Source organism: Lepisosteus oculatus, chromosome 9 (genome assembly GCF_040954835.1).
Source record: "Lepisosteus oculatus isolate fLepOcu1 chromosome 9, fLepOcu1.hap2, whole genome shotgun sequence".
NCBI classification, from domain to species: Eukaryota; Metazoa; Chordata; class Actinopteri; order Semionotiformes; family Lepisosteidae; genus Lepisosteus; species Lepisosteus oculatus.
In genome coordinates this window covers 13,400,258-13,419,538 of record NC_090704.1, presented here as the reverse complement: position 1 = coordinate 13,419,538, position 19,281 = coordinate 13,400,258, and the positions used below count along the sequence as shown (strand labels likewise).

At 36.4% G+C, this 19,281-nt stretch overlaps 1 protein-coding gene across 5 annotated transcripts in view; it reads right to left on the bottom strand.

Moving 5' to 3' along the window:
* The window catches only part of ddr2a (discoidin domain receptor tyrosine kinase 2a), a 42,429-nt gene that overhangs the window by 4,031 nt on the left and 19,117 nt on the right, over nucleotides 1-19,281 (bottom strand). For 2 of the 5 annotated variants that reach the window (XM_015355680.2, XM_069194152.1), the window contains exons 2-15: nucleotides 17,751-17,834; nucleotides 9,442-9,544; nucleotides 8,777-9,008; nucleotides 8,002-8,149; nucleotides 7,224-7,329; nucleotides 6,387-6,570; nucleotides 5,970-6,213; nucleotides 5,317-5,388; nucleotides 5,034-5,170; nucleotides 4,549-4,762; nucleotides 3,837-4,063; nucleotides 2,480-2,607; nucleotides 976-1,173; nucleotides 257-491 (exon numbers count right to left, since the gene is read on the bottom strand). In XM_015355680.2, the coding sequence (XP_015211166.1) occupies nucleotides 257-491; nucleotides 976-1,173; nucleotides 2,480-2,607; nucleotides 3,837-4,063; nucleotides 4,549-4,762; nucleotides 5,034-5,170; nucleotides 5,317-5,388; nucleotides 5,970-6,213; nucleotides 6,387-6,570; nucleotides 7,224-7,329; nucleotides 8,002-8,149; nucleotides 8,777-9,008; nucleotides 9,442-9,544; nucleotides 17,751-17,832 (2,310 nt within the window). In that variant the 5' untranslated portion in view covers nucleotides 17,833-17,834. Of the gene's footprint in view, nucleotides 1-256; nucleotides 492-975; nucleotides 1,174-2,479; nucleotides 2,608-3,836; nucleotides 4,064-4,548; nucleotides 4,763-5,033; nucleotides 5,171-5,316; nucleotides 5,389-5,969; nucleotides 6,214-6,386; nucleotides 6,571-7,223; nucleotides 7,330-8,001; nucleotides 8,150-8,776; nucleotides 9,009-9,441; nucleotides 9,545-17,750; nucleotides 17,835-18,563; nucleotides 18,611-19,281 lie in introns of all 5 variants that reach the window. The other 3 variants (XM_069194151.1, XM_006634932.3, XM_015355681.2) reach the window with 3 other exon arrangements.

Here is a 19,281-nt window from a genome sequence, read left to right as displayed (position 1 = left end):
ATCCTCCTCACACAAAGAAGGAATTAAAGATACCTGCGGCTCAGGAGGAGGAATGTGTATATTCAACTAAACAAGGATGAAAGTAGCTGTATTCTACCTACATCGAAAGATATTCATATCAGCTGCCATGCCAAGAATAAAGGCTATGGTACATAGGACAAGAATAATTATGGAAAATGTATTCTGAAAAAAACATTGTTTTATAACCACATGGCTGAAGGGAGATACTGTATCTCAGGCCTGTGTCCTTTCTCACCAGCAGTATACTTTCCCATGACATCCATCGAATGGGTAAGACAGCACGGCCTTGGATGCGGTAGTAGTCTCCACTGTATAGGTTCCTGCTCATCCCAAAGTCAGCGATCTTGATGGTGTAGTTCTTGCCTACAAGGCAGTTCCGGGTTGCTAGGTCACGATGAACAAAGTTGAGGGAGGAAAGGTACTTCATGCCTGAGGCAATCTGTGTGGCCATGTAATGCAGATTGCTATTGCTGAAATAAAAGAGAATAAGTGGAATACAGGCTCTTTCCGACATTAGTATATGTATAAAATAATACTGCAGTTCTCTGGCAATAGTCGTTTGAAAATCTTTAATTAATTCCAATTTAAAACTCCAATAATTATGACTGGATTGCAATTAAATTGTGAGATCATGTTTATTATTCAGCAACTTCTAAGTCCACATCATGATATTCCAGATCAATAGAATTAGTTCATTTTTATTGTGTTTATTGATATCAAATGTTGTCCTGAAGAGTGAGGACAACATTTGATATCAAAAGCTTTTGGCATTTCATTTGGTTTTCCATGTAAAATCACATTTGGAGCCAATGCAAGGTTTTGTGAAAATAGGTAATCGATTACCTATTTAAATATGAAATATGATATGATATGATAAATAAATATGAAATAGGACATTAGATCTCATTAATCCTGGTGTTCACACTATTGGCACGTGATGAGCCAGAAGCTTACCTTACGGTTGCTGCATTGCTAACCAAAGCCAGCTCTCCTTCGGGCTCATGGCGTGATAAGAACTGATTCAGGTCCCCGTTCTCCATGTACTCTGTGATCATGCAGAGTGGGTCGCTACAGATACATACTCCCAAAAGGCGGATAATGTTTGGGTCCTTCAATCGGGACATGATCTTAATTTCCTTCAAAAAATCATTTCTACAAAGAAAAAGAAAGCACTTGTAAGAACTGCTGTTTGTCCATGGTTCTGGGGGGTGAGCTAGGGCTCGGAGTTTCCACACCCCAAGAATCGCTGTTTTTTAATACAGCTATGGCAGCAGCCAAAAGATGGGTGTTATTTAAATCCAATAATTCAGATCTCTTAACTTTGTATGATTGGATGTATGAATAACTTTTATACTTCAGGATAAAATGACCTTTAAGTTGTAAAGCTCATCATGTAATTAGTTACTTGCTCCCCATGAGACAGACACCCAGACAGGGAGAGAAACTTGGGGTCAGAGCACAGGGTCAGCCATTTATACAGCACCCCTGGAGCAGTTGGGGTTAAGGGCCTTGCTCAGGGGCCCAACAGACCAGGATTTCTCTGCCAGCCGCAGGATTTGAACTGGCAACCTTCCAGCCACAGACGCAGATCCTTAGCCACCGCTCCACCCCTATAATTATACCTATAATTATTATAATTATATAATTAATTAATAATTATATAATTATTATAAGTATAATTATCAGTCATATATAGTATGTGGGAAGTGTGACTTGCTGTAATTTGATTATTATCTCATAGACACCACCCAGTGCTAAGCGAATCAGTGTCTTCTTCAAACATTCACTACTCAAAAAAAGCCTCTTGTCACAGTCACATTCAAATTTGTCTTTTGTTTCTAGGCGAATTCGTCACCCCTGCTGGCTGAAGTACAGAATGCATCCCGTTACACTCTTCCCCTCTAAATACATCCTCCAAAATTTACAACCTCAGAAACTGAGATTCAATTGCTGTTTGTCAAGCATGTCCCAGCCTTTAGTCATGCAACATACCAAAAGGCCAGCCCTCTGTTACAGGAAAATTGAATGCTATCAAATTTTGAGTGGCAATAATGTCACTATAATAGGCTCAAGTACTGAATGACCCCTGTTAAACATTCTGTGTCTATATATTCTGTTGACTTTTAAGGCAGTCATAGATGAACATAACTGCAAAGACTGTGTTTTTCACACCATGTACATGGTGCACTTATGGAAATCCAAATAAAAACATTTTCATAGCATTCTATCTTATTTATCAAAAGGAGGACCAAGGCAGTTGTCATGAATATTTTTACAATGCTGAATAATATGGAACAATATACAGCTGAAAGTAGGTTAATTTTTAATTAATTTAAATAAACTTTGATCCAAATGTACTTTTTTGGCACTATAGGAAACAATACTGCATAACAGTTGATTTCTTAAAGGTAAATCATGTAAATATTTTAAAGTGCACAAAAATAATGAATGCCTTCACCTTGCATTCTTGTTGGCATCTGCTCTTAGCATTTTTACTGCCACAAGAACTGGTTGGTTGGCAGTATTGTCATAAGAAAAATCCTTATCCATGAACTCCTGCATGTCCTCAGCTTCACATAGGTGCACCTGGGGTGGAATGAAACATTCAAAAGGTTAAGAGAAACATAAAGCCTGGGTTATTCAAAAATCTAACCACGTGACAATTGCTGATTAAAAACTCAATACCTGTCTGTGGATCTACAGTAAGTATATTTGTTAAAAGGAGCTCAGTAACGCATAGAATTCTGAGGTAATTTGAAGCTAAAAAACAATATTTACTGCTACACCAATGTCATAGAGCAACAAGTTTGGAGTCATTACTGTCAAAGAATGATATTTTTTGCTTTCAAGTCCTCATGTTTCTGTTCTTCATAGTAGTAATTATTTTCTTCTGGCACCCCCATGAGTTTCTGTTGTTGTGTTTAGTAAGCAGTCATGCAGTAATGCCTCTGCCTCATAGGTACCTACGGGATATGTCTGCACAAGTATATTTGACATTTTTTAAATATGCATAGGTTCATTACTAAAATTAATATTAGAATGCAAATATCTGTCTCAATGGGTAAACTGGATCAGCCCTTACACCTTCTGCTTACTCTAACATCAACAAACAAGCTCTTCGCTAGAATGAAGCCAATGCTAGCAGAGACACACTAATGTCTGACTCATCTACTCATACAATGGCTGTGGAGATACACAGGTCTGTATGGACATGACTGAAATTTCAGCTTTGGAAAGGGTGACTAGTATCCTCAGACACAAGGTGGCGACATTGTAAGTCTAATCATAATAAGTAAAAGATGATAAAGAGTGTCTCCTGCTGTGGAAAAAGAGATGTCTTCTCAGACAACTTAAACAGAAACATTGAAAAGCTCAGTGTGTTTCATCCATCAATACGAAGCTTAGTCCACTCCCTGTTATAATAATACAAACAAAAAGCCTTACTGACTGACATCATAATCCAGAATGTCTATTTTTACACACCGTTATTAGTCTACAGAACTCATGGATTTGTTCATTTGTTTACATAACCCAAACATTACATGATAACAGAAGCTGCTAAATCTGCAATTATAGCAGCAATTATTTCTTGGATACAATTTTATTGAGTAGTGATTTAGTTTATAGTGGCAGCAGTGCCGATCAATTTATATGCACTATACAGTACATATATAGCAGCTTATACATATTCACTAAATGAATTAAATGAGACATATTGCCTCTGACACTAGTGAAGTGGGTATTCTGTTCATGTTAATGAGCCCTGGCTTCTGTTTCCAAACCCACATTGCACTGGTGTTTAATATGACGCTGACCTCTCCGAACTGCCCTTCTCCGAGTTTCTCTTTGAAAGTGAGCCGTTTGCGGGGAAACTCCTCCACAGCCACATCTTTGCCGGACAGCAGGTCCATGGTGACTGCTGGAACAGCGTAGGTGTTGCTCCCAGTGACTCCCTGCAGGTTTACAATGTCGGCCTCCGCATAATGAGGGACTCCTTCCTGAGCACAGGCCTGAGAGGACTTCGCTGCCCCACTGGTGCCTGCTGGGACATGCGAACAAAGACGGAGCCACACCCTTATTCACAGATTATAAGGCCATGCCATAACCTTGAGTCTCCCATAAGGCTCTGATGAATTTAATTTCAGTAGTTTTAACATGTTTATTTTTCTATGTCTTTGCCCCGCTTAGAAATGTGCCAACTCGCACATTTTCTTCCTGCCTAAATGAGATTACCTCAGCTGCCAAGGCAAGTCAAGGGCATCTCAGCTTCAAGGTGTCTATTGCCTCAGTAGGGCTTTCAGCATTCAAATAAAAGGAGTCCAGGAACTGTTCTCACAGAATTTGAAATACCGAGTTATTATTCTAACTCATGCAAAGGCTTTAGGAAAACAGTATCTTTATTGTGTATTGTTTGGTGCACTGGCTGCCTCAGATTTTGAAACAAGATGCTACTTCATCTGGTTGTTTCTTTCATTTGCTTCTTTATGCAGTTTTATGAGTATTTTGTCTGCTCTGCGATGGACTTACCAGCTTCCTCCATTGACTGAGAGAACTCGGGAAGCTTTCTGATGAGACGGGAGGGCTCCTGGTAGTCAGGCCCCAGAGGGAATATTCTCTCATATGTGGAGTTGGATTCCTGTTCACTGGGCGGTGAGGAGTGGTTGTTGTTGTTATAGGTGAAGGTTTCACTCTGTATTGACAGACTAGCAGTTAGTTCATCATCCAGCATCCGGCGAGAAGCCTAGAAAAAGGACGCTGAGTGAAGAAGACAAACTTACGAGCACTCTGAATAACAACTTCCTACTTCTCTAGAGGTGTAGTAGGGTCAGCTTCTAGGGACAAAGGGACCAAATGCACACTCTAAGCAAACATTTCCACAGGTGTCATCTTTATAAATATGGCACGCTGTAGATTAAATCTAAATGCTAGCTGTTGTTTCCCTCCTCCTCCTATTGCACTGACTTCAATGCCTGCCATAATACTTTGCTTCCCACACACTGATATTTCCCTACCTTCTCCAGCATCTTCTGCCAGACCTGTCGCCACAAGATGATGACAATAATGGCTACCAGGATAAAGATGATAGCCACCAAACAGCCGATCAGAATACGCGTGTTACTGTCATCTACTTTGTGAGTTGGGTCATCCCCTTAGGAAAAAAAAACAACAACATGGAACTTCAACCCGAATGAAGCTATGTATTGTTGTACAAAGTAAGGAGGAATACATACCCTCTTTGAAAAGTGAGGAAACTATTATCAAGATCCAAAGACTTCAATACTAAATGCTCTTTACCTGGCTGAGTGCTGGTTGGTGTCCCTGGGAGAGTGTTTGGTGGTGCTAATGTTGTGTTATAAACTGCAGTGTCTGATAAAACAAAGAGAGTGTTAGTTTATTAATGATCAGCTGTCAATTCTGGGTTTAAATACTTCAACAATCATTTTATATATTTAGAGATATAATTGGAAACATCCATCCATTTTCTAACCGCTTCGTCCAATTCAAAGTCACTCATGGGAGCTGGAGTCTAATCCGGCAAGCAATGGGTGCACCCTGGGCAGGGTACACCCTGGGCAGGATGCCCAGTCTGTCATTGGGCAGACAGACACAAACGCACACACTCACAACTGGGCCAATTTTCCCAGAAGCCAATTAACCTACCAGTATGTTTTTGGACTGTGGGAGGAAACCGGAGTACTCAGAGAAAACCCACACAAACACATGGAGAACATACAGAGTCCACACAGCTAGCTACTCAGGTCCAGAATTGAACCTAGGGCCCCAGCACTGCAGTGAGACAGCTATGCTAACCACCCTAAATGAAAACAGTTAAATATACTGTAGAAAATGATACTTATATGATAATTGTAAATGACTGGCAGGCTGTTCTTTTTTTAAAATTAGCAGATGATTCTTTGATTAGTGATTTAAGGTTCCAGATGCCTTACCTGACTGGAATGTAATTTCACTGAACATCATCCAGACATCAGCAAAGTAGTACTGGCACTTGATGGCACTGGCCATGTGATTCTGAAGAGACACGGTGACAAAGCGGGCACTGGGGTTGACGTCGTCCACCACAGGGTTGAAGGAAAGGGGATTGGGCTCCCAGTCATTGGTGTCTGAGCGAAAGTAACAGTCCACTCGCTTGAACGTCTTCACCCTTTTCACAAACATGTTGTTACAGTGAACCTACAACAATACAACAGAGAAACAGTTCTTTGTAAACATGTACTGTTCTTGTTCTATACTTTATATTGTAACATATTAAAAAAGTAGCAGACTAAAAAACTTTTTTTGCAAGCCAGAGCCCTATTCCCCGCCAATAAAAAGAATGTGGCAGTAAATTCGAGGCAATTTAGCACCTTCATGGTTGTGAAATTGCGTATTCGATCAAACTCGAACATTATTTCCACGTAATTACTGGGGAAGCTCTCGTTTGTCCAGCCCACATAGTCATAGCCAGGCCAGACGTTGTAGATGTGGCTCTGAGTGAAGTCATCCAGGCCACACATGCCATCAGTCAGTTGGCCAAGGCCTTCTGTCATACTGAGAGAAAGACAAAACTGATTTACTAGGTGACCTATTGAGATGAAGGTACTCGTTTACAAAGGCATTCAAAAATGAAAAAAAAAAACCCAAACATTCCTATATATGAGTAAAATCTCAGTCGTTTGCAAAAAGAACAGATATAAACACACTGAAATGCACACATGAAAGTATCATAATATATAAGAACATGCAGATAAAAGTTAAATTTCAAACATTTGAATTATTAACTGAAGGAATGCTTTATTACCACTGTGCTTACAGTAACTCACTTTACAGTTCTATTTGAATGTGATCCTTTTTTCCTGTGAGCTCCTTACAAGCACAGGCTGTAATACAAACCAATTTTTATATATTATATTTTGGAATATATTTTCCAAGTCAGCTCATGAGAGATTACAACAGCTTTTCTCACATAGTGAATAATTATTGGAAAGCATTAAAGTTTCTAAAGACATTTAGCTTGCCAATCCACTCATTCCTTTAAATTCAAAGGTTTCTTCTGCTTTATGCACATAAACTATCTTGTTAATTATTTAGTTCTATACCTCCAATTTAAATGTTTTTATAAGCCAGTAATAACAACCCAACAATTAACATTTTTCATCATACCAAAGAAAATTGGATGAAACGTTAATAAAATGGTGACACACCTGTATCCCACTGCCCCATCGTAAACTGAGTCATTTAGGTAGGTGAGTTGATTTCCTTGTGAGATCATCTGTTGTCCTGCTGGCACATTGTAAGACACCAGGCCATCTGTGCAGAAGTATAAATCATGACAGTATTGAAAGAAAAATGGAACTTCAGGTAAAAGTAAGACAAATGTGTGAGTGCCAAGATATTGTGAATGAAATTCCCAAAGTACTAAGCAGCTACTAAAAAGCAGAAAAAAAGAAACGTACTATTTAAAAAATACTTAGTTTCAATAACTGAATGACAGAGGAATTTATGCCATTTTTATCTGCAGAGCAGGATGGTCTTAAGTCATCATTTATCTTGTGCAAAGAGCAGCAGTGCCAGAACTGGAGTGATTTATACCCCAGTTACAATAACACAGTACAACATAAAGGAAACTGATTTCTCTTTTACTCTAATTCCCTGTTAAAGGTTTAGTTTTTTTTTATATCTTTCATTTGCTTAATCCTGTCTTCTGCAACTATGATGCACACAGTCTGCTTGCAATTCGTCAACTTTGCTTTGGGAGTATTTCCATAAGGAAATTCTCTTCACATCAATTTAGAAAAAAACTGTGCATCCATCTGCCTAAAAATAAAAATACTGCTTACATAATCTTTACTTTTCCAGAAACAAATGCAAAATTACAGACATTACGGAGTTAGGAGCAAAGGGCACAAACATGGGAAATTTCCCTTTCTTGGGAGACAGTTTAAACCAAAACTTTCTGATAAAAGAGAAGTCTTATCTCACCTAACCATTCACATCCGTAGAGTTCCACCCTCATACACACATTCATTGAGTGATCCATCACGGGCATGAATCGCACAAATCTTGCAATGATGGGAGGCTCCAGGTCCTTCAGCACAATATCATAGGCATTTTTATTTCCTTCAATTATCTGGAAAAGTAATGAAATGAAACAAAATAATGAGATTACTAGTAAGTGTTTCTGTTACCTGTTGAATGTCAAGACTTCCAGATATGAAAAGAGTAGAGCTTCCTTCTTGTCCTGCTATAAATGAAATATTTAACTTTAAAAAATAATGTATTCTGTACTTTAAAGAATATAAAACTGGGTGCAATGCATCTTTGGGAAAGGAAGCAGCAATCTCACATTCTGTTGCAAACTGTATCTTTTCAAAAGTGATTGACATAGAGCATATGGAGGCATATTGCTGCCTCTGTGATTCAATAGTCCATGATGGCCATGTAATAATAATAATAATAATAATAATAATAATAATAATAATAATAATAATGTATTTAATAGTGGCTTCTCAAAGCGCTTTACAGGACAACAACAAAACAAAAATATACACAAAATATATGCATTGAATTTACACATTAAGAGTAGATAGTAGAAGTGGGGACAGAACACAGTAAGAGCAAAGGGGCACACAGAACCTGTTAAATAAGAGCCTTTCTAGAAAAGAAGGTTTTGAGTAGGTAGAGAGGTAAGACAGTGGAAGGTCATATTGAGGATCGAACCCTTGACGTTACGGTTGCCGTGCATTCACACACTCGCCTGTTTTCCATGCCGATTCCTCCAGGAGATCCAACGGCTCCCATCCCGACTGTACTTGATCTTGTACATCTGGGCAAATTCGTTACCCATGCCACCAGCGTGCCGCCCCTGTGTTCCCACCAAGGTTATAAAATGCAGAGACCGCAGGTCGATCTGGAGGAACTCATTTAAGTTTTCTGGCTCCACTGGGATCTCAGGACACCAGGCTCCATCTCCCTCTTCAAAATCAAGTCTGATGGGAAAAGCAGGAGTACAGATTTTCTGACCTTAACGGGTCCGTATAAAACTAAATGTCTCCTGGCTTGAATAGGTCAATGTATGAGTTGCCACTATTGTGCATTACAAATGTTTATTTACTTGAATTAATCAATGTGACCTTTTGGTTAATAAGACACGCCGAAATTTCACATTGATTAATTTCTAAAGAAAACATAAAAAAAAAAATACAAATCAGAAATTGAATAAAGGCACCTGGGAAATTAAATTAACTTGCTTACTGTTGTGGTTTTACTGTAATGATTTCTAAATATAAGACACACACAAACCTCACACGTAGAGATTTACATTTAGAATGACTTATATGTTATTCTCGAGAAAGAAAGATGTGCTAGTCATATAACATATGTTGGTAAGATGGTTCTTCACCACAGGCAATTAACACATACCTGCCATATCTAGCTGCTGTAGATTCTGACCACTGACTAGATGCTGAGATGTCTTCATCTTGAATCTGTCCACCAGACATTCCAAGAGGGTAACGACACACACCTAAAATATCAATGTTTCATTAAAGCAAAACTAACAGCTCTGGCAACAGAATGTTCACTTTAAAAATAAATGCTCTTCTGGCCAGAAAATATCATTTGGAAACAGTTTCTCTTTGTAATCCATAACCAATTTTCTTGACTTCTGTTGCATTTACTTAACAAAAATGGGGTGGATGTTTATTTAAACTGTTACAGAATTTTGTGATATATTTGTTTAAACCAACTAAGTTTAGGATACCCAAGGCACCACTACACACTTGAGGGGTCTATTTGTAAGCAGCATATGTTCTTTAAAACAAAAGTGATTTTATTATGCTTCTATTCTTTTGCAAGAAGTGTATACCACACTTTTAAATGCGCGGCTTCTGGAGGAAATCTAAGATGATCTGCTCTCTCTTAGAAATGTGGTTATTTCAATGAAATTAAACCAATGGATTATTTCAGTTGTACTGCCAGTGAAAACAACACTTGAGGTATAAGACATAGTTGTTGGCTATTAAATATTGGTTAAAAAATACAGTTTCATGTGTGGTCTCTGAGCCTTCAATGTATTTCATGTCTTAATAAAATAAAGAGTTTTTTTTAGACATAGACTCAATGTAATACTGCAGCTAAAAAAACACAAAGATGACCATAATATGATATTAGGATTGGAACAGCAGGGCTCTTTGATAGTCCTCTGAATTTCAATGATAGTAAATATAGTGGAACAAGTTGTTAGAAAAGCACCGTGAAATTCCCTTTTCTATTTTTTTCTATTTTTGTTTTATTTCTTTTCATTCTTAAGAAGCTTGATTTATTAAACTTCTACTCATGAGATAGCTCAAATCATATAATAAAATACATGCATAACTTTTACATTTTATTTCTTGCATTTTGACATCAACAGACCATAGATCAGAATAATAACTTAGCCACCCATAATTATTATGTAGCTATATTTGAGAAGGAAACAATAATATACATTTTAAATAATGCACTATTTCTAATTCACTTTCTATTTAAAGTACATATTGAAGTCATGCTTCTTGGCACAACAACTATCTCCCAACAACTATGTAAAGCCAATGCAGTAACACATATTTGTCAGTGATATTTGATCCAGGCTTGATGTTTGACCCACACGTGCAAAATCTTGTAAAAACGTTGCTCTTTCACCTCAGAAATATCGCCAGACTTCATCTTATGTTGTCTCTGACTGTAGCTGAAAAGCTGGTCAACACTTTTGTAGAGTTGATTACTGTAATGCCCTACTTGCTGGTATATCTAAATCCAAACCAAACAAGCTTCAGTATGTCCAGAATCCTGACCAGGTCATATACAAGTGATCACATTACTCCTATCCTGGAGTCCTTGCACTGGCTTCCTATTAGGTTTCATGTTGACTTCAAAATCCTCATGCTCACCTGTAAGGCTTGGCACTTCAGTACCTGTTTGACTTACTACCTTCCTACTCCCCACCTCACAACCTTCTGTCATCTAATTCTGGTCTTCTGTCCCCCAAACCCTTCTGCATGGATGAGAGGGCTATCTCCTGCTGGAATTCTATCCCTAAGGAGATCAGAGAGTCAACTTTCCTGAGCACTTTCAAATCAAGACTTAAAACCTTCTTTAGTAGGGCTTTTATTTAATTGGTTCTGTGTCCGACACTTTACATTTCAACTGCATTCAAACCCTTGTTGGAATTGTATTAATCCTGCTATCTACTCTCCTTGTATACTTTTTTTTCTTACTGTAAAGTGTTTTGAAAAGCCGCTTTTAAAGACACCATATAAAATAAAGTTTATTATTATTTTGTCATTGTACTGTATATGCCTTCATTTTTGTTGCTGTTCTTATTAATTGCAATACATGGTTTCAGCACTTTAAAACTAAACATCTCAACATTGGGGTTTGAAGCTGTTTTATTTTCTACACTCACCTAAAATTCAGGGCTACTGCATTCAATATTTTGCAAAACATGACCTATTCACTCCTAATAATAATATCACAATTTGTTTAATCACAAGTAATGTATACAATAGGTTTGACAAATGAACTGATTTGATCAAAAACTGTAATGATCCATTTGATGTTATATAAGACTGAGGTCAAATGTAAGAAAAACCTTCAAAGAACAAAACTGAAGTTGACTGATTACCTAAGTATTCTACCCTGTAAGTCGGTATTTTGTGGAAGTACATGTGGCAGCAATTGTTGCACACAATCATTTGCATAGGTCATTACCAGCTATATTTAATGAGTGTGGTTGTAGTAAGATGAGGTAGTTTAAGACCATTGTTCCTGACAAAATTCCTTCCGTTCTGACAAGTTTTTTGGGGATCATTAATGGACTATGACTCTCAGAACTTTTACTGGGCCACCCAAGCACATTAACACTCTTCTTAAAAAAAAACAACTCAAATGGGCTTGTGTTTTGGAAAATTGTCTTGCTAAACTCAATTTTAGATTCCTAAAGTAGGTTTTCTTCTAGGATTTGGTAGGTCATCATTCAGTTCCCGATAGTTCTTATTACTAAGCTGTCTCTGGGAAACATCCCTATGAGACAGAGTACTTTACAGTTGAAATAGTGCTGACTGGGTGATGTGCTGAGTTACGCTTGCACCAAGCATATCATGTTTTTTTCATTTGAATAAATAACATTTTCTTCCACGTGTCTGTAGTATTTCTCAGACAAAATTAAAATGAATCTTTTTTAGTACTGGCTTTTTTCCTGACACTTTTTTCCATTCAGGCCAGGTTTGTGTAGGGATTAGGATATTGTCAATATACTGTATGAATAGTGTGTCCAATTTTTGACATACAGTAGAACTTGGCAGATCTTTCCAAATCACTGTTGTTTTCACAGTGGTATCCCTTACTAGTTACCTACAATACTTGTCCCTCTGTCATCTATATTACCAATGCTATGTTTTGTACTACAAAATCTGATCTACCAGATCTAACAGGATTAACTATGAAAAATGATCTGAAAAACATTGAAAGAAAGATGTAAAAAGAGAAGAGAACAACATAAAATGTCTAAGAAGTTTGTACAACATGTACTCCCCAATGTCATACATATGTACAAGGTAAGAGAACGATTAACCTCAGTTGTTATAAGCCTTTAGTTATGTGTATCTCCAGGAAGCAGAATTCCTGAAAATCTTTTAATATTAGTTCTGAGGCAGTGGTTAAAGTTGAACATTTGGGAGGAGTCAGTACTGTTAGGCACACGAGGGATTCAATACTGAGAGCACAGGGACTCCCAGTCCACCAGGTCATAGTTGACAACAAAAAGACTTTTATGAAGGTGCCAGCAGAAGCAGGAATACTGGTGAAGGACTTTTTTTTGTTGAATGTTTGCTTAATCGTCAGGCTGGGGAAACCTCAGACGGTTCAATTTGGCAGCTACAACTTGATATTGTCCAAAAGGAAGTTAATACCAAAAAATCTTTTCCAAATGGCACACAGACTCTTCTCTCCCACCCTTACATACAGAACCTTGGTTATTTTTATGAAGAAACTCCAAAAGACCACCATTACAGTTCTTGAACTTATGTGGGCATGTCTGAAAAATGCTGGAAGACGCCAATGACATAAGATCATATTAATAAGGAGAACAATTAAATGATGGAGAATACTTCTGTCTACAAGATTCTTTTGCTTTTAAAATTTAGTTTTACAAATGTTTTAGACTTTAAAGTAAATAGTTAGTTTTAAATTAAGAAAATGATAGTATGGGCAAAATGTGACTCTCCTGTATCAGCAGGGAGTTGTGCAACATGAACTGCATTTAAATTTTACTGTATGGGAGTTGTTTTAAAAGTCCGAACACATGAAAAGGGATAGGGTGAACACAGAGTATCTATGTGAGACAGATAAGTCCTTAGAAAGTGCAACATACATGGGTACTGTATAGTAGAATAAAGAATAAAGGTCAATAAGTCTGTCAGGTCAGTATAGTGTTAAACTGTGTTCACAGTGTAGTGTCACTCAAGTTCTGATTTCTGTTGCGAATTCTTGATATTATTTTAGACTGCACTGATTGCAAAACCAAAAGGACCAAAATGCCATTTTAGTTGTTGTGTACAGTATTATTTTATCCATTTTGTCATTATCTTAAAGGAACCCAAACTCAAACCTTAAGTTAAAAAAATACTGCATATCATATTTGTTTCCATAAACAAAACAGTTTTGTATGATACTGAAACTTCTATAAACAGCCACACCCATTCAAATCTGTTAATTAAGATTCATCACAGTAAATTTATGTCATGTTGTGCAATGTGGATTGCCAGTTTATAGGTTAAAGTTACATGGTTTTGTAGTTTTAGCCACTGAGTGTGACCCGTTTTTGTGAAGGTTCAGTTGCAGGCTGTAAAGGAAGAAGTAGAGGTTTATTCTTCAGGTGTATACCTCTTTTACATTTTGTGCAGTTAAAATGATACTCTCTTATACTGTCCTGGTTTATCTTCAAATCTTTTTTTCCCAGCATCTGAAGTGAATATACTTCCGTGGACGAAAGTAGGACAAAGTAATATGTACATATATCAAATATCTCATTTCCTTAAGGATCTAAAGAAAAAAAACAGTCTAACTTTTGCCGTTTCTGAATGATACCCATCTCTTTGGCCTGCTGGTTCTGGCAGACACATGAAACCTTAGCAACTGCGCAGAACTCCAGAGTCTTTTTTCACTTTCTGATTTTTCCATACTCTGGCCTCTGAATGGCCTGCTTGTTCCTTGGTGTTTGCTGTCTAACCACTGGCTCCAACCCCCACACATAACAAACACACCATATCATCAGCAGGGTCTACTCACATGCACTGTGCACTCCGTCTTTCAGTTTGCCACTTTCCCTTTTGTTAACTGATCTGTGTTGTGTTTGCCTTATGTTAAACAATTGCTTAGCTGCCCTTCTGGGTATTCAGACCCAGTGTCAACTAATTTTCCTTTGGTTAAACTTACATTGCTATGAGATTTGTCCCACACAAAACTGAAAATAAAATCTGCAGTCTGTAATAAGCTACTCAGCCTTGTTGCTGAAGCTTCTTTCAAGAAAACTCGAAAAGACGACCTGATGAATTAGCTACAAATGACCAAATGAGCTGGAGGAGGGGACTGGCCCAGTCTCATTTGTAACATCTCTAGTGTTTATAAGGCTTTTGAAGAAGAAGCTTATAAAAACTCATAACCACAAAAACAGAATGGGGAATAGCTTAAGCATTTAAAGATGTCATGTACCCTTTACCATAGGTTTTTGTGACACTCTACCCCTAGATTGGCGGTAAAAAAGTGTACAGTTTTTTAAATGGTATTGGAAATCTTCACTACAGCTAACGTTTCTGTAAAATGTTATCTTATTGCAAATGCTCAGAAATGGTCTTTCATTCCAGGGACCATATTTTTAACTTTAGAACATGCCACTGTGTACTTATGTGTATGAACGTTGATAGCAATAAATTAACAAAATATCAGCTACTGTATGTGACTTATGGGTGGTTAAAAACTGTCCGGAAATACATAAAATGGTGAAAAACACAGTTAATTTCAATGTACTTTCCTGCTGTGAAAATGTCTGGTATGCATTAGCCACAGACTCCAGTTGGATTGCTGGATCCATTGTAAACACTTCCCTCCCTTTCATACTACATATAATAATAAACTTCTGCAAAGGTCAGAACCGCGCATGATCTTCAGGAATAAATAACGTTACATCTGTGTGTTCTTTTAATGATAACGAATTCTACATATGTCCACTTGTACAAAATTATTCCATCAATCAACAGAACACTGATGTAAATTGCTAACTCTAATCAACAGACATAGTGTGATGGACAGTGTGGTATTGGGAAACCCAGCTGTCAAGTGCATTTGGTATATGAGAAAAACAGGGGAAAGCAATTTGAAACCTTGTGGAACCCCCTAATCAAAATTAGTGACAACTAAAAGCAGTATTCAAGAAACAGTGGAAAATCTGAATGAGTTCTTAGTGGGTGTTTAGTAAAACAGGTACATGTTTTACATACCCTGAACCTAGCAGGTACGTGTGTTGTGCAGACAATGCGTATACAGTAAAATCCAGTAGTTCTCTTTTTCCACTGCTCAGAAAAATAAGAAAATGCTTTTCCAGCATATCTTATATGAGTACTGCTACATGCTGGTCTAAATGTCTTCACTTTTCATGAATGAAACTTTAAATATCCTGAAAACATTTTTGTTAATTGCAGAAATAATGAATACAATGTAAAGATTCTCTAAAATTGCTAACTCTAGAAGGTAAAGAATTATTTCTGACACTCCTGTATTACCAGAGTATCAGCTGTAAGAGATACAATGTCAATTTTACATGTAAGGGATTTTTAAAAGATGACTGCATCAGTACAATGCAGATCGCATTTATACAATTTAAGTTACTCTAAAAGCATCTACAAAAAATAAATTGTTCAATACAAGCTTCTTAAGCTTGTTTAAAGAGAATTTTTTTTGCCAATGATTTGTGTCATAACTCTTACTGTAAACAGTAATGGTTATACAGTTTGTAATTCTAAATAGCAAAAAAAAACCTTCTTCTTCAAATTGATATGTGAGAACAAAGATCAAAGAATTGGATTCTGATGGTCGACTCCAAAATAGGAAGGTTTATGAAACGTTTACATATCTTTTGTTTACTCTGAAGTGCACCAGACAAACTGAAGAGAATTGTTTGGGTTACTTTGTAGTCTGTCAGAAAAAGTCTGTAATTAAAACGGAATGTTAATCTGGATCCAATACTGTACAATTATCCTCATTTCAAATTCTATAAAATGCCACGCCACAGCTGTAAAATGACTCTTTAAAAATACTAGCGTTCCTATGTTTATTGCCTGGCATACTAAGTCTGAAGCTTTTTTACTTCAATTATAGTGTTAAACCTAATGAAAGCTTTATAGTGATATTTTTTCATATTTTGATGTTTACGTGAATCAAATAAAAACTATTTAAGATTGTTGATGAAATATTTGTTATTCGTTGTCTACATTTTATCGTACATTAATTCAGTAACCTGGTTTTTCATAGATCCATTTATTTGGTTGATCCTCTAATTTGTAAAACAGTAGGTGTACACGAATACAAATTTGAATGATATTAAAAGTAGGAATAAGAAATGACTATCACAGTAAATGCATTTAAAAAATAATTAGCATACAAAAGCACCCAGAAGATAAAAACTGTTTCATGACCTATCATAATTACTAATTAAATACAGTATATTATGGATTTCATATAGTGCAAAGAATAACAAATCTCTGCATCCCAGAAATACAGTATTTTATGAGAAGAAAAATGGCAAATGTCAATTCAGAATATCTAATATCTAATGTGTAGAAGGTTTCAGAATCAGTGGCCTCCACAGTGAATGAATTACAACCATATTATTATTTTTTTACATTTTTTACACTGCAACATCTTGACTTCACTACTTTGTATACCAGAATATAGTTTGTTGAAATACTGTTAATTAGTAAGAACAGTGATCCCAAGTCAGATCCACATGGTCTCTACTAATTACATCACCCCAATCTGCTAATACACCCTTCGTCTTTAGTTTCTGTTTTCTATTCATTTTCCAGTGCTCAGTCCAAATGCATGTATTATCTTGAATGCCTGCTGCTTGCAATCTAAGAGTGAAACTTTTATGGGAAATGTTTTGATAGGGTCCCTAATAAAAGATCCGTTCCCAATTTGAGAGCTATAACAATCCAACTTAACATACAGTATGGACATGTAGTGAAAAGTAATTTTAGTGCTACTGCTCTGTTAATCTACAGTATATTAATAATTTAGATTTCCCATTGTCATAGCAGAGGTGATTTCTGTGACTTTTAAACACAGCAATTTTATTAGAATACAACAACCCTTTTTTTATTTACTAATAATATTATTGGCAAAAATGGCAAGTCCAGGTCTTATACCAAAGTATATGAAAGTTGGTGAAATATGACTTTAAAGTAGTGACTTTAAACATTGTTAAATAAAATCTAAATATAAAGATTTTTTTTAATCATGCACAGTTTGTTCCTTAAGCTATTTCTGTTTTTGTTGTAATTAAACATTGTACATTAGCTAAGTTTCAGATTACAAGGTGTTGTAGTGAAATAGAAACAGGTTTTTGCTAACAAGAACTGTAAAGAAAAAAAACATATTAAGGTGTTGCATTTTTTAGTCAAAGGGATTTCTCTTACCTGGATTAACCTGAGATTTTGCAGCCCCTAACAGGTACAACAGCATCAACAGGGGGAAGTGCATCTTCTGAAGAATTTTCATTCCTACAGTGAACACAGACAAAAGACATTGAATCTGCAGTAGATTCTGCCATATCCACTGTAGGATCTACACAGAAACACAGGAAAATAATAAACGTTTCTAAAACATTAAGTTGCACAATATCTAAAGGATTATTTGTGTGAATTTACCATACTGTAGTCAAAGAAAAAAAAAGCTTATATATCCCGTGTCAAGTATTAAAGATGATTTGATAATTTTAGATGAGACATCTAAACTGAGTAAGATGTAATTGTATATGTTTGCCAGGCAATATGATTTTAAGGACCAATACTATGCATTACAAACTGAGAATGTGTTTCACAGTTGGCCATCATTCCTTGAATAAAGAAACCAGGCTGTGTTCCAGTTCATACAGGAAAATGGAATTTTATTGCAAACATGGTTTTCATTTGGTCTGTGAAGATGTAATAATATTCTGAATGTGGAATTTACATTGATTTTCCAAAGATACTGAAGGTGTTTTAGAGAACTTCCAGGATGAATTGAATTGTGTCGTAACACATGTTTTTGTCAATTTAAGTTATTCATTATGATTTAAGGTTTAAGGATAAGTATGTTTTAATGAAGCCAGGGGGGTACTTTAAAAGGAAAGGAGAGGCAAAAATATCATAACCTTTGTTGTGCTTTTGCAGTGGAGTCTCAAAAATGATAATGAAAAAGAATAAACAGGGGTTGCTCAACATTGCAGTTAGCTGCCAGTGAGACATTACCTCAGCTCATGAGAACAAGCGGGAGGAGTTTCAGATCAACACACCACCTAGAACAGGCCAACCACAGTCAGGACAGTCACTGGTGTAGTAACAGAATGACCAATAAAAAAATAAACAAACAGAAAGCTAACAAATTACTAAAGTATTTCAAAATGATTATGAAAGCTATTATACAACACTAGAAAAAGAACTAAGAAATCTTGTAATGGTTTAATATCACAGTAAAAATATGCAAATATGACACTGTACTCACTTCTGTATCTGTGAGTTATGTGAGAGGTTAGAGAAGTGAGACTAGATTTAGAGATTAGCAGAGAAATCTAAATTTAGTTGGTCTCCATTAATGCTGATGGACTGATGACTTTCCCATTAAAATCCTTTTGAAAATGTACAAATGAAAAAGTGTGTGCTCACCTTTGCATGCAAACACAAAATATACTTTTGACCTTGTGATCTGCAAAACACACCAGCAAATTGATAGAGTTCATTACTGGTATATAGATTCTAGCACTATCTTTGCAAGCAGTGTTGACGATGAAACATAAACAGCACAGAGTAACTTTTTCAATGCATTTCTCATAGTTATTTCCTGTAAGTGCTGTTTTAAAGATTTTCTGTTTAATTATATGGAAAAAAACGTTTTAAGACATTAAAAAATAAGAAGGTGAGACTCTCTAACGCATATTAAGGGTCTTAGAAACCTGGCTTTCTTGATTGA